This window comes from Crotalus tigris, unplaced genomic scaffold (genome assembly GCF_016545835.1).
Source record: "Crotalus tigris isolate CLP2741 ecotype Arizona unplaced genomic scaffold, ASM1654583v1 scf7180000018085.976183, whole genome shotgun sequence".
Classification (NCBI taxonomy): Eukaryota; Metazoa; Chordata; class Lepidosauria; order Squamata; family Viperidae; genus Crotalus; species Crotalus tigris.
In genome coordinates this window covers 772630-788967 of record NW_024096816.1, presented here as the reverse complement: position 1 = coordinate 788967, position 16338 = coordinate 772630, and the positions used below count along the sequence as shown (strand labels likewise).

Here is a 16338-nt window from a genome sequence, read left to right as displayed (position 1 = left end):
CTCTAATACAGTATCTCTTTCAATTATATGATTCTACAATTGAATACAAAGAAATATGTTGAAGTAAGTTGATGGAGATGGGTTGGTTGAGAGAATGAATGAAGATTGAATGCCAATAGAAATATAGGAAGGAGGGTCTGAGAAAGCTGTGGAAGAATGGTTGAATGAAAGATGAGTTCATCAAAAAGAGAGGTGAGAAGTTAAAGAAAAAAGAATATTCAGTAATATATGGGCATGTTACAAGCAAAGATGGCTTTCAAGGACAGAAAACTGAAGAAGTATAGTAAATGGATTTAAACTAGATATGTCATTTTCTTCATGCCTTATACGATTTAATAGTATTACTGTTAATAAATAAGTATTTTAAATTATCAATTTATTATTAGAGACATTATTTATTAAATTTATAAGGCTGTGCATCTCAAATACATGACTCTGGACAGCTAACAAGGATTAAAACAAGATAAAAGCATTATAAACAAACAAATGACATACGCAGCAGCCAAGACAAAGGATTACCAATAGAAGAATTAAAACAATTATGATATGGGCTTAGCCACACACCTGGCATCCCAGGTTTAGTAACTAAGCTAGGTTATCAAGGCCTTGAGAAAGACTACCAAAGCCAGGGCAAGTCTGACCTCCAGAAGAATGATGTTGCAGAGGCATGTGCACAACACAGAAGACTGTCATCCTGGCTTCCATCTCATGGACAGGAACCAGAGCATGCTTCTCCTGTCAGATCTGACCAGACAGATAATCAGGGAGAGATGGTCCTACAGGTATTCTGACCACAATACAGATTGTCTGCTTTCTGATTGGCAACCAGCCAATGATCAAATATTGAAATAATAATTTGGTTCATTAAATGGCAATTCTTAGCAACCAAATCCAGATTCCCATTTAGGTTGCATGTACTTTTAATAGCATCTTGCCCTGTATCTCTTATTGAAGTCTTTGGAGGAAGAGAAATCATCCACTACCCAACCAAATGAGCAGTTTTTATTAGCAGAGGTTGTAAGGGGAGAAAGTAAAAAAGACTTACTTAAGGTATATTTGCACTGAGGCTAAGTTAGCTTGTTGGAATGCCTAAAACAGTGGTGGCGAACCTTTTAGAGATTGAGTGCCCAAACCGCAACCCAAAACCCATTTATTTATTGCTGCGTGCTGGGTGGGCATGGCCAACTGGGTGGGTGTGGCATCGGTAGTCACAGCCGACTGGGTGGGCATGGCCATGGTGGGTGTGTCCACCTCGACGGTGTTTGTGGGGAGGGATGCTTGTGGGGGCCGGGCAGGGTTAGGGGAGATCCAGGGGGTCTCTGGTGGGTGGGGCGGGGCGGTGGACCGGAGGCTCATCCTGTGGGGTGAGGCGAGGAGAGGCAGGGCGGGTGTGCCAATTGCCGCAGGGCAAGTCAAGGCAAGGCAGGGGCTGGAGCAGCTGCTGCCTGACACCATCAGCCCCCCCACACACAGAGGGCAGCGAGTGCATGGGGGCCGCCGGTGTTCATCAGCAGCCACAGCCTCCTGCATCATGGCAGCCCCATTGGCATGAGTGGAAGACGGCCCTGGGATGGCTGGAAAGGAGCCCTCACCTGGTGCGGATCCTGTCTACAGGGTGGCTCTGATGGAGGCGGCTGCTACTGCTCTGAGCCCCTAGACTGGCCAACCACACAGAGAAGCAGGAGGCAGTGGTGATCCCTGCATCGGTAAGGCAGACCAGCCGCAGATCTGGAAGCAAAGCTGTGCCTACCATCTTTGCGCTCGTGGGGGCAGTGGTGGGGGAAGGTGAGCTGTGGCAGACGCCCTCCCCTCCCTGCATGCCAGATCCTGCCTTCCCCCGCCGCCACCACCAGCGCAGGGATGGTTGGCAGAGCTTCGCTTCCGGATCTGCTGCCTGACACTATCAGCCCCCACACACAGAAGCCAGCGAGCGCATGGGGGCCAACGGTGTCCATCAGCAGCCACAGCATGCTGGCTGTCCTGCATAATGGCGGGCTGGCCACAGAGCCCCATCGGCGTGGGTGGAAATCGCTCTGGGATAGTTGGAAGAAAGCCTTTGCCCAGCCTGGGCACATCCACTCGATGGATCTGATGAGGGTGGCTTCTGCTGCTGCTCTGACCGGTCAGTCCTGCAGGGAAGCAGAAGGGGCAGCTGGTGCATGAATCTGCTGCCTCATCGGGCAATGTGATGACCCAGAGCCCCGAACGGAGGCAAAGCAATTAGCTGGTCAGAACAATTGTCTTTGTAAGCACTGCCAACGTTCACCCAACAGCCCCCACATATGCTGGCACAAGTTCAATAAAACAGTCAACGAAGTTAAACAGTTCTTTAAAGTAAAACAGATAACAAACAAAGTATGATCTTTTCAACGCCCAGCTTGCCTGTAACCTGCAAACTGCAAAACTGAGGACAGCAAGGAGAACTCAGCAGGAAACAAACTTGATCCAAAATACAAAGAATCCAGGTACAAGAGCTCACATCACAAGAGTTCACATTTGTTCCCGGCAAAGGCCCCACCCACAGTGTCTCCTTAAATACCTACTTCCCAGGTGTGCCTTGTGGAGAGGGCGTGATGCTCTCCTCCAGAGCAAGTGAGCCTGCCTCCATTGTTCCCTCCTCCTCTCTGCTCTCCTTGCTCTGGGATCTGGTGGGGAGGAGCCTTGCTCCTTGCCTGAGCTCTGCCTTCCCTGTTCCAAACTTGAAGGGCCCTGACCTGCTTCAGCCTGCTCCTCTCCACAGTCCTGTGAAGCCACAGACACCCCCTCCTGGCCTCAACAGGGGACTCCATGTTGTCGTCAGAGTCAGGCTCGGACGGAGGCATGACAGGCTTCTAGTGAGCAGCTGAGGCGGCTACAGACCCCCGGCTGCCCCTCCACCTCCTCCTGCTTCCCTGCAGGCTAACTGGTCAGAGCAGCAGCAGAAGCCACCCCATCAGATCCGTCGAGTGGATGTGCCCAGGTCAGGCAAAGGCTTTCTTCCAGCTATCCCAGAGCGATTTCCACCCACGCCAATGGGGCTCTGTAGCCAGTCCACCATTATGCAGGACAGCCAGCATGCTGTGGCTGCTGACGGATACTGTCGGCCCCTATGCGCTCGCTGGCTTCTGTGTGTGGGGGCTGATAGTGTCAGGCAGCAGATTTGGAAGTGAAGCTGTATCAATTATCCTCGCTCTGGAGGCGGCGGCAGGGAAGGCAGGATCTGGCATGCAGGCACCCTTTGCCGCTGCTGCCGCACATTGTCCCGTGTGCGCCTCCGTGCGGGGAGGGAAGGGCGTCTGCCACAGCTCATCTTCCCCTGCTACTGCCCCCAGCAGCGCAAGGATGGTCGGCACAGCTTTGCTTCCAGATCTGTGGCTGGCTGGGCTTGGCAATGCAGGGATCACCGCCGCCGCCTCCTGCTTCTCTGTGTGGTTGGCCAGTCAAGGGGCTCAGAGCAGCAGCTACTGCCCCCGTCGGAGCCACCCTGTAGACAGGACCCGCCCAGGTGAGGGCTCCTTTCTGGCCATCCCGGGGCCATCTCTGCTCACACCGATGGGGCTGCACTGTGGAAGGGAGATGACGGCTCTGATTTTACTCACTCTCCCACCAAAACTGCTCCTTTTATACGTTCCCTCACCCCGCCCAGCTCTTGCAGCTGTTCTCGGACTGCGCATACGTGGAGAGGGGGAGGAGGAAGAGCCCAGAAATGGTGTGCGTGCCCACAGGGATGGCTCTGTGTGCCGCCTGTGGCATGCGTGCCATAGATTCGCCACCACTGGCCTAGAATTTTCTTCCTGCAAAATCACAGACTTGTTCTTCCCTTTGGTCTTTCCCTTTGAATTCCTTTTTTACTTCTGCTTTTTAATTACTATTGCATTGCACTAGTAGTCTAAGGCTGTTGGATTCCAGTTTTTTAAAATATCAGCAAAACTTAATACACTAGAATTAGTAATACTGTACTAAATACTAAAGATAGTAATTCATTTTAAATAACTAAATGCACTATTAAAACTAAATAAAAGTTAAGAGTGCACTAAAATGTTATGGAGATGTTGCTTCTCTCCTTTTACCCTTATTATTACTCCTTTTCTGCACATTGCTTATCCCAAAACAATATTATGATTGTTCCTTATATAGAGAGTTGGAAGAATTTACAATCTCCTGGAGTAATTATAAACATGTTGTGCTATTTATTAGAAACTGTAGACCAGACATGTCAAACTCACAACATCACGTGATGTCGTGCAACATATTGGGACGGTTTTGCCATTGCCGGCAATGGGGTGGGTGTGGCTTCCGGATGACACGTCTGGCCCATGGGCTGGCAGTTTGACACCCCTGCTGTAGACACACATTTGTGACTGTTTAAATAATCTCTGAGTTACCTCACTGTGTGCTTTGATTTGGGACACACGATGCAAATCATCTAGAGCAGGGCTTTTCAACCTTTTCACAAATTGTACCACTTTTAGGACATGACAATATTTGAGTACCACCAGTACTTAGCAAGGTGTCAAAAACTTGATGACTAAAAAAAGGGGGGGGGATTTTGGATTTTACTGATTAGATCATTTGTTGTTATAGAAATGGCTAGTTTATAATATTATGGAAAAGTAAAAAGTTGAAGTTCAATATTAATGCTTCCTTCTACTGCAACAGAGGAAGTATGTTCTTTCCCCCTTTTCCCACTCACTTTCCCCCCCTTTTTCCACCCCACTGTCCTACTATTTGCTTTTGTATTTTTATATTTTATTTTATTTTATAATCTAATAAAATATTACAAACTACAGAAAAAAAAGAAAAAAAGTACCAGTTTTAATTTCTTCAGTGGCTGTTCCTTTGCTGAATCACTTTCCCTTTGCACTGACAAATGTATGATGAATTTATCCATGTTTATTAATATGCACCACTACCAGCTAGTTCAGGGGGTCTTCAAACTTGGCACTTTTAAGACTTGTGGACTTCAACTCCCAGAATTCTTCAGCCCTCATGGCTGGTTGAGGAATTTTGGGAGTTGAAGTCCACAGGTCTTAAAGTTGCTAAGTTTGTAGACTCCTGAGCTAGCTGGTTTGCCCTTCTGAGCTCTTCCACAGTGTAGTAAGAATGCACCCCCCCCAATCCCTTCCCTGTACCCTTAAAGACATAGAAATCAAGCGCAAAGCAAGACAATAAAGAAACACAAACTCCGTTTTTTTCTCTCTTTAAGCTGCCTCAGGCATGTCACGTTTCACAATGTTGCAATTCTAGACTGAAGAGCTCTGGCAATAGCAAAAAGCTTTAGCTTTAAATTAAGCCTGTTTACCTTGAAAGAAAACTTTCTAAAAGCCACAGACAGACTCAATTAAAGGGGGTAAAACTAATTACATTTGTTTAAAGGGATTAAACCTTTCCTGTTGTCTTTTTTCCCCTTCCCTCACCCAAACCACGTTCTTTTATAGCCTCTCCTCTCTTCCTCCCTTTTTTCTTCAATTCACCTCCAGCTCCAAGCTGCTTCTGGAAACGCCAATCAGCTGGGCTTCCTGGGGCTTCTGCAGAGCCCAGACAGTCCTGCAGCTGCAGCTGCCTCTCCCTCAGGCTTGGCTAGCTTAGGTTCATTCTCCTCCCCTGCTACACCTGGCTAGCAATCGTGTACAAAGTACCACAAGTGGTATGCATACCACCAGTTGAAAAGCCCTGATCTAGGGCACGGGTGTCATGTGTTGCGATGTATCGTGACTTTTTTTGCATTGCCGGAGCTGGAGTGGGTGCAGCCTCCATATGATGCAGTTTGACACCCCTGATCTCGGATAACAGAAACACATTATGGATAGTCCTTGAGTTACAAATGTAATGGAGCTTGCCCATTCCATTCGTAACTTGAAAACTTGTGGGATTGAATCTCCTACCTCGAAAGAGATCACTCCCTGTTTGTTAAGACACACATTAAGTGAACATGAGGCATCTCAGGGTAGGGAAGGCCACAGGGAGCCTAGTGATGGAATAGGCCCCCAAAGCCTTCCTGATCCATTAAGATACCTCATGCTTCCCCCTCCCTTCCTGCCGCACCAGAGTCACTTATCTCTCTGCTGCGGTTTCTTTCCCTTTGAGGGAGAGAAAAGGCGGCTTGGAAATGCTTTTCGTACTGACAATGGAAGGTTCTGGGTGCTGTAATATCACGCGAGTTCCATGTGCAGTCACATCAAGCTTCAAACACAGTGAATCCCTGCATTTTGAATAGTTTCAGAGGTGCACAAACACTTTTTATTCAAAGGAGACCTGAGAGAGATTAGAAAGTCTATGTAACTGCCAATGGTGAGGCTTCGGAAATGGAAAGGAATGCAGTCACACGGACTTTCCAATCTCTCTCAAGTCTCCCTTTGAATAAAAAAGTGTTTGAGTGGCAGCAGCTTGAGTTTCTCCGCTCTGTCCGAGTGGAAAGAAGTGGAGGTGCAGAGCCGGATTGCTCTCAATAAGGCCAGCGCACGCAAGCGAATAGCGCACCCATGTTTTTTTGAGATCAATCCTGCTCTTCACCGCTGCTTTCTTCTTTTTGGATTGAGCGGAGAAACTCAAGTTGTTCCCACTGCTTGAGTGGGGAAGACGACAAGGAGAAGAGAGATCAGGATTCATGCCACTGGTAGGTCAGCCAACTTAATAAATAAAACAAAAACATTAAACTGTTCTGATTGTGCATGTTTGGCATAAATATGGCCCTAAAACCCCAGCTGTTCTTTTAAAACTGGTTTCCACAACAGCTAAACTTGATTAGTGAATTAATCCATTTTCAACAGACTATCATAAACGTTCCAAATATTAATTTTCACAGTATCCTAAACTCATACTAAAAATTAACCAAGATAAAAGCTAACCACATTTAACATGTTGTGTGAATACTGAGTTAATCTGTATGTTGTGTACACTAAGAACAAATGGAAAAGGGATTTTATCAATCCAGTCTTTAAAATGTGAACAAGAGAGGACTTTTTACCATGCTTGGCGGACATGTAAAAACGCTAAACAAATTTGAACTCAAATATATACATTAATTCAGAGGATCTTAAAGACTAATACATGACTTAAACCAAAGATATTCCTTTGGGGACTGATGAACAAACAGTTGGAAAAAAATCATGAATCTTTCTGTATATGACAACAGCAGTGAGACTTCTATATGCACAGATGGAAAGATTCAACATTACCTACAATGGAAGAATGAATGGTGATGTTGATGGAGCTGGCTGAGATGATAAAGAAATTGATAGCTTTGATTAGAGAAAATACAATTTTAATGCTGATTGGAAATCCCTCTCAGTTTTTGAGTGAAACAAAAAAAATGAAATGGTGACATATGGATTTGATGATTAGGCAAAATGGTAGATAAGAGAAAAAATAAAGCTATGTTGTAATATTAGAGCTTAATGTAAATTTATATTCATATTTTTAAGTCTGAAGTCATTTCTTTGTATTTCTTTTTCTTTCTGTACTTCTGGCTTTACTTTCTTTTTCATTGCTACCTCTTTCTACTTTGTTTTTTATCTGTTTATTTGAAAATATTAATAGCTATCTAAATAAAGCGAGTCTTCAAATGGAGCACTGTGGTGAGAAAACTGACAGGGAGAATTGACAAACATATGACAAAAGGAAAACTCAAAACTGCCCTAATTCAGCAAAGGATTTTTTTTTTTCTTATCTCCATTCCAACTCTACTTACCCACATGGTCAACACTTCTGTACAAAAAAAAAAAAAATACAGCTGATTGGGCAATGCATCTCTATCTACGGAATTCTATCGAAGACTTTCGCCCCTCCCACCACGGTGTTCTCCACTGAGCCTCGATGACGTCGACAGCCGAACGCCTCCCGCCTTGCACGAAACTGGGGCGGAGACATCCTCGCCGCCATTTTGCCCTCCCAACTGCACTCTTCTCATTCTGTTCGCACCGCCCCCAGACGACTCGAGGAAAGAACTCCTCCTCCTTTCCTTCGCCTCCCGCCGTTCTGGCCGGAAATATCCGAGGCAGAACAGAATCTGCGCGCGCGGTCTTCGCGCTCCCCCTGCCTTTCTCGCCCCGCCTCCTTCCCTCGTGCAATCTCCTCCTCTTTCCCTCCTCCTTTCCCCCTCAGCAAAATGGCGGCACGTAGAGGCCTTAGCAGTCAGTGAGTGACTCGCCTTCTCCTTCTCCCTCGGTGGCTGCCAAACTCTTTTGCATTAGATTGTCGCCTCCTCGTCTTTCCTCCTATCCTGAAATCACTTTTACAAACCCTCTTCTTTCCCGCTCCCCTTTACGATTATTCCTTCCTTCCCTCCCCCTCTGTCACACTCAGGTACCCATCCCCCCACCGGCCTCTTCCCCTCCCCCTCCTCCATTCGCCATCAATCAATCAGCGGCGACCGAGAGCGGATCAATCAATGGTCGGGAGGAGGAGGCGGCGGCGGCTGCTGCTGTTTAATGAACAATGTGTGAGAGCTGTGCTGAGCTGCTGGAGGTGTTAAATGAGAGTAAGTTGAAAACCTTGATCAACGAGGAGGGGAAGCATCTCGTACTTTCTTCCCCGGCCTGTTTTGTACGAACCGGGTCGCGTGAATACAGCTAGAAAATGCAATGATTGTTGTTACTGCTACTGCTCTAGAGGAAGGAGGGAGGGAGAGAGAGAGACTGGCGATACCGGGTCTTCTTGCCCCGTTTCCACTATTTCACTTCGCTCCCTTAGAGCTGGGAAAGGGCTGAAAAGGCTTGCTAGGAGTGAAATGGTCATACGGGAAGGCCTGCTACCGGATTAAGGCTGGCACCTTTTGCGCGGAGGGAGGGCCCAATTGGAAAGTCAATCGGCGCCTACTCTTGAATAAGCACGGGATGGCGTTGCCTTTAGGAGTAGTAGAGGACGAGGATGGCCTTTCTGGCTGCCATCCCTCCTCGTTTTTCCTCATCTTACAAACAAGATATCTGCAAACGAGAGATACCGGTGATATGGAGCTGTAGAAAGATCCTCTGCCTTAAATGGTGCAAATTGGGTAAGAAGTGAACGAAATCAATACTGGTAAATTTTCTCTGCTTTTCCTCTTCAGTATGTTCCTATTAGTTGCATCCTCCGGCTAAAAGAACGCGGCCTAGTTCTTGTGCTCCGGATGAGCTTGCAGACAAACGAGGGCGGTCTGGATTATGATGTTTGGGGCACGCCAGGAATAAAGCTATGGTTGCAGTCTCATTCTCGTCACCTGCAGAGCTGTTAAGATCTTAAGTGGGGTTGATGGAAGGACTTTCAACTGGAGTAATCTTGGAAAAAGCTTTATTCTATTCTGCCTTATTTTCTGCTTGATTCTACATTGTTGGATGATGTTACAGTGCTTCTGATGCTGTAAAAGATTCTTTAAATGTTTTAAACTTAATTCCAACCATTCTCTACATATAGATGCAGTAGTTTCTATGCTTTAGTTTTTTAAAAAATATTTGCCTCATTTGTTTTGCTTCCAAACTGTTTTATGTTGATTGCAACACAAATATATGAATATTTACCTTGAAAGAGAATTTTTGCAGGTTTTGGAGTAAATCTCTCACAACTAAGACTTGATTCTAAGGAAGAACATGTAGAATTTGGGCCGTAAGTCTTAGATATTTAATGTTTTTTGGGTCAAAAATGTTTATGATTTATCTAATATAAAACTGTTTTGGATGCTTGACTGGTGCTGTTCTGCCCTAATTTGGTGATATAAAAAGAAACCTGTTAGGTTAAAACTCCTGGAAAGAGAATAGGTGGAAACAAAACCGTAAAAAAATAAGGTTACTTTTGGTGTGATTGCTTGCAGTTATTGTATCTTATCCATGAGTTGGTTTCAAGAATTGCAGGCAGTGCTTAGGATTCTCTGGAGTAGGCCTGATATAATTCCAATTGTAAGTTGTTCATATGCTTTGTATTAATATGGCTATAATTTGATGGAGAAAAAATGATGTTCTTGGTGCTGAGATCCATGTATAATGGTGGTAGGAGATAAGAATTTCACAATCAATTAAGCTTATGAGATCTTTTGAAAATTGTTCATTTATTTTGAGAGATTGGCCATACTTTGAAATAATGGCTCTTTGCTATTTGAATTAAGAAACTGAGCTGTACTTCTTCTGATTATCATTTGGCATTTATATTTTCACAGATTTTGTCCATTGATATGCAGACCTTTGCATGTTGACCAGAAATAACTTACCACATTCTGCAACATTTATTCTCTAGTGAATTTGAGATGGCTTTTGCTGTGATTAATAGGTTTAAGACAGTATTTAAACATTTCAGTTATTCTAAATTTTATGTTGAGGGTTTTTAAAAACACCTAGAATCAATTATTAGAAGGAATCTAATAGTATCTTTTGAGACTAATATACTTGATTAAACAGCATAAGCACAGGTAGTCCTCAACTTACAACCATTTGTTTGGTGACTGTTTGAAGTTACAACAGCAATGAAGAAAGTAATTTATGACCGTTTCATACTTAAGACTGTTGCAGGACATGTGATTAAAATTCAGATGCTTGGAAACTGGTTCATATTTATGATACCATATTTTCCAGCGTATAAGACAACCCGGCGTATAAGACAACCCCTGACTTCGGAGAAGATTTGCATGGTTAGAAAGTCGTCTTATATGCCGGAGAATACGGTATTTTCCGGCGTATAAGACGACTTGGCGTATAAGACGACCCCTGACTTCGGAGAAGATTTGCATGGTTTAGAAAGTCGTCTTATACACCGGAAAATACAGTAGTTGCAATGTCCCAGGATCATGTGAATACCTTTTGTGACTTTCTGACAAGCAAAGTCAATGGGGAAGTCAGATTCACTTAATTGTTGTAATAACTTAAAAACTGCAGTTGTTATTCCATGTAACAAGAAAGGTTATAAAATGGAGCAAAACTCATTTAACAAATGTCTAGCTTAGCAACATAAATTTTAGGCTCAGTTGTGATCATAAGTCAAGGACTACCTGCATTTGTGAGCTACATCAAATGAATGGAGTGACTGAACTGAGTTATGATCCAGTTTATACATCTAAGGAATTGAGCTGCAGGTGACAATGCTTTTGTCTTTTTAATATTCATTAGCCAAGCTGCATATTCCTTCTGATTTTTGGCTATGATAGACTAATAATCTTCACTTTCTACAGTATCTTGGATCACTTAGTATATAGTACTGAGAACTGGTTATTAGCAATTGAACATTTTCAGAGTGTTATTTAGTTGAAAATTTATTTCAAGATAGAACCCATAAAAATAACTGATAATTGTGTTTTCTTTTGTTTTTACATTAAAGTATATCAGAATTTTTTAAATCACATTTAAAGGTACCTGTAATAAATAGAACTTGTAAAAATAAGAAGAAAAGTTCTTGATCTTCTACAATTATATACAAGTCCTTAAAGCAGCCATACCTTTTTCTAAGATGCACAATTGCCTTCCAAAACTTCAGAAAAATATTTTTGATATTGGAAGACAGTTTGAACACAAAGGGCATGTACAAATAGTCCTCAACATATAATCACAATTGAGCCCAACATTTCCATTGCTAAGCAAGATACTTAAGTGAGGTTTTTTTGCCACAGCTGTTACATGAATCACTGCAATTGTTAAGTTAATAAAATGGTTGTTAAGTGCATCTAGCTTCTGTATTGACTTTGCTTGTTTAAAAGTTTCAAAATGCTATTCTCATAAATATCTGTCAGTTGCTGAGTGTCTAAATTTTGAATATGTGACCATGGGGATGCTGCAGTGATTGTGTGAAAAATTGTCATAAGTTACATAACATTGAATGATCATTAAATGAATGGTTGTAAATCAAAGATTACCTATATACACTTCTTTGAGGCTCATAAGATTGAGGTGACTTAAAAATACGGTTACATTTAAAGTATGTAGCTACTTTTGAAGAGTGTTTAGAATTAATTCAGCACTAAAATTTAATGATGGTCAGGTTTTGGAAAGGTAATTCCATTACTATATCAATTGCACTAGCTTTGGATCTCTTTTAACATTCGGGTTAATGTGCTATCTATGACATTTAAAAGCCCATACAGGTAGTTCTTGACTTACAACTGTGAGCTGTAAATTGTTATGATTCTAAATCAAGGAATCACATGACCAAACTTGAACTTTTGATATTTTTTTGCAGTGCTCATTGAGGGAATCCATTTTCTACAATGATATTTTTTGCTGGAAACCAGAAATGCTGGAAACTGGCAAAAATATTGCAAATTGCAGTCATATAAAATATTTATATAAAAATTATAATAAAATTATTTTGTATATTTTCTGGCACTCTTAGCTAAAGATAATTTAATCTTTTCATAAATCACTTTACATTTTTTGTATCAAGATAAATAGAGGCTTCATTGCATGAAGAATAACTGAATTTCTTATTTTGCTAATGGATATCAGCAGTGTGATCTGTGAAAAATACAAAACATTGTTCATGAAAGTACAGTAAATCGAATTCCATCATTTTTATCATGGAAATTTTATTTATCACTGTGATTTGACATAAATTTGACAGACTCCAGTTTTTGCAGCATTTGTATAATGTAAGTGGTGCAATTTTACAATGTACATAAAATTATATTATTTTTTAAAATTAAATCTATATAAATGGTGTAAATTGCAATGGTATTGTCATTTGGCACATTTTGCATTTTACATAATTTATAAACTATTGAACTCTTAATAGTCTTGCTAAACATTTGCTTCAAGAGATTGAATAAAGTTATATCAACACATAGTAGAGGGTTGATTGAGAATAGGGCTTTTTTATATAAATGAACAGTACTAAATCCCAAATCAACAAAACAAAATTTGTTCTATATCCATATGCATAATAAAATGCCTAGGGTAGGAGAGTAGATTATAAATGTCCAATGAATATTACATAGACTAGTTAATTAAATTATGGAATAGTAAACTTTTGAAATAGTTTAAGAATGGCTTATATCTCTAATTGATAAAAAGGTATAAATCAGGTTAAAAGTATCATAGTTGTAATTTATTTGTGTGATACTGCAGTCTTATACAAAGCACCAGTGAGATGCCAGAAAAAAGATAAAATTACATTTATTAATTACCATATTACAGAAGAGAGCAGCCCACTAAATTCTTAGCCCCAAGACCTGTGGAAAAACCAAGTTTTGATTACCTTTATGAAACCCAACAGCATAGATATAATCAACATTTTCCTGCTATTGAGGTAGTTATTGAAAAACTCCATCTCTTTTTTACAACATATCAGGCAAGAATATATAACAATCAACAATCACTATGTAGGACAGGCAGATGATAGGAGAGCTTATCCATGAATACAAATTTGCAGTCAGAAGACTATGAAAATTCCTTAATTTTACAAGAGATGGACAGACTGCACTGTAATTTCAACTGGGAAAGTGTGTGCATCCTAGATCAAGCTAGATCCAAAAATGCCAGGGAATTCTTGGAAGTTTGTATTTAGAAAAATCAGCCATCAATAGACACAGATAAAGCAATACCATAATCAAGGAACTGCCAAGGAGAAAACCATACCCCCACCAACAGTGACAGGGCAAACTACAAATAGGCAGCAAATCCACATCATCCATACTTGTGATATTACCTAGTCAGATAATAAAATGTCTGCAAGCAAACAACCAAGCTTAGAAAACACCAAGGACTCTACAAGACCTTAATTATGAGAACTTGAATCATTTGATGCTCAAATTCTTGCAGATAACATTGGGGTTATACATTCTGCTACATCGTGTGGTTGGTTTTGACTTAGAATGTTTGAATCCAGCATTATGGTTTGAATAGAAAACCATAGAAAATAGTTTAGCGTGTTGTGGAAATCATACCCATATGTCTTGTGGATGATAAAAACAAATTGTATATTGCAATATGTGAATGCAACCAGACCTATGATATTTTACTTTATTTTTTACTTTTGCTTTGTTACTGCTTGAGCAGTGTACTTTAAATTTTACTTACCTTTCTATGGTGTAGTTTTACCTATGGTAGCACAAGTAGTCCTCAACTTATGACAACAACTAAGCCCAAAATTTCTGTTGCTAAGCAAGACAGTTAAGTGAGTTACCCCATTTTACGGCTTTTCTTGCCATAGTTGTTAATTGAATTAACTGCAGTTATTAAGTTAGTAATACGGTTAAGTGAATCTGGCTTCTCTATTGACTTTAGTTGTCAAAACGTTGCAAAAGATGATCATATGACGCTAAGACATTGCAACCGTCATAAATATGAGTCAGTTGCCGAGAGCCTGAATTTTGATCATGTGACCCTAGGGGTCTTGCAACAGTCATAAGTGTGAAAAAAGTTCATAAGTTACTTTTTTCAGTTTTGTTGTAACTTTGGACACTAAATGATCTGTTTAAAGTGAGGACTACATGTTGTAGTGTAGTACGAGTAGTCCTTGACTTACAACAATTTGCTTAGTGACTGTTTGAAGTTGCAACAGCACTGAAAAAAGTGACTTATGACCATTTTCACACTTATGACCATTTCAGCATCCCCATGGTCATGTAATTTACATTTGGATGCTTGACAACTGATCCACATTTATGATGATTACAGTGTCTCAGGGTCATGTGATCACCTTTTGTGACCTGTCAAGTCAATGGGAATACCAGATTCACTTAACAACTTAAGAATTTAAGTTAAGAATTTAACAACTGTAGTGATTCACTTAAACAGATGTGGCAAGAAAAGTTGTAAAATGGGGCAAAACTCACTTAACACATTTCTCACTTAACATAAATTTTGGGCTCAATTGCGGTCATAAGTTGAGGACTACCTGCAGTAGTAATTGTTACATGATCAACTTGTTCATACAATAGTCATTTGAGGCCATGTTCACATAGTACTATACATATGTTCTTGAGTACGTATGCCATGAATGACGATTTATTTGTTAGATTAACAGGACTTGAACTGAGGTTAAGTCATTATGATTTTTTCCCAGGTGCATTTAGATAGGATTTTCTTGGCACCATAAGGAAATCTAACATTAAGAAGAAAAAAATGAATTTAAACAAGAATGGCTTTCATATATATATATATATATATATATATATATATATATATATATATATATATATATATAATCACATGTCATGTACTTAAGAATACAGAGGGAAGACATTTTAATGTTTATTTTGATGTAATCAGTCAAGTAGAAGGGGAAGAAATTTAGAACTTAATATTGTTTTTATTATTATTAATAATAATAAGGGACCATGGAGGTCATCTACTACAACCCCCTGCTCAGGCAGGAAACCCTATACCATTTCGGACAAATGGCTGTCCAGTCTCTTCTTAAAAACTTCCAGTGTTGGAGCATTCACCGCTCCTGGAGGCAGGTTGTTCCACTGGTTAATTGTTCTAAGTGTCAGGAAGTTTCTCTTTAGTTCAAGGTTGCTTCTCTCCTTGATTAGTTTCCATCCATTGCTTCTTGTCCTGCCTTCAGGCCCTTTGGAGAATAGCTTGACACCCTCTTCTTTGTGGCAGCTCCTGAGATATTGTAACATTGCTATCATGTCCCCCCTCGTCCTTCTTTTCATTAAATTAGACATACTCAATTCCAGCAACCGTTCCTTATATGTTTTAGCCTCCAGTCCCCTAATCATCTTTGTTGCTCTTCTCTGTACTCTTTCTAGAGTCTCAACATCTTTTTTACATTGTGGTGACCAAAACTGGATGCAGTATTCCAAGTGTGGCCTTACCAAGGCATTGTAAAGTATTAATACTTCATGTTATATTCATTTCTTTTAATGAGATCATATGCTTTTTAGGAATAATGATAAGTGATATCAGTATGAATATTAATGTTTAGAGTTTTGTAGTGAATTTTATTTCTTTGGATAAGTCTTAATTTTATATTTCAATTCATTATTTAATAAATGCAACAATTGTTCCTGGTCTTGGAGCCTGGGGGGGTGTTGTTGGATTGGAAAATGTTGGAGCCTGTGGGGGAGTTGGGGCAGGTATAATGATGGTGATAGGCATGAGTAGTTATTGTGGGAGATATGGCAAATGGGGCATTCTTAAGGGAAGTGGAATTGGTGCCTTATACTGGTTCTGCATTTCAGCTCCCCAATCTCAACTCCTATACCTGATCAGCAGACCTTCAGGGGCCTTAGTTTTTGGCCTCTGCTACTAAAGGTCAGTTTGGCCTCTCTCATTTGTGATTTAATCACAGATGAAAGGGCCAATCTGATATGTATAACTGAGAGGCTGAACCCAGAAGGGGGTATCTCTTCCAAAAATGTATCCAGCTGGGTTTGGGGTGTGGCACGAACTGAGACTTGAGGGCAGGGTTGCTGGTGTAGCAATTGTCATGCAGAAATTATTTAAGGCTTTCATGGGT

General features: G+C 41.1%; 1 protein-coding gene across 2 annotated transcripts in view; it reads left to right on the top strand.

Moving 5' to 3' along the window:
- Window positions 1-7889: 7889 nt before the first annotated feature.
- USP34 (ubiquitin specific peptidase 34) overlaps window positions 7890-16338 on the top strand; it is a 149377-nt gene continuing 140928 nt past the window's right edge. For both annotated transcript variants that reach the window (XM_039347569.1, XM_039347568.1), the window contains exon 1: window positions 7890-8458. In XM_039347569.1, the coding sequence (XP_039203503.1) occupies window positions 8416-8458 (43 nt within the window). In that variant the 5' untranslated portion in view covers window positions 7890-8415. The remainder of the gene's footprint in view (window positions 8459-16338) is intronic.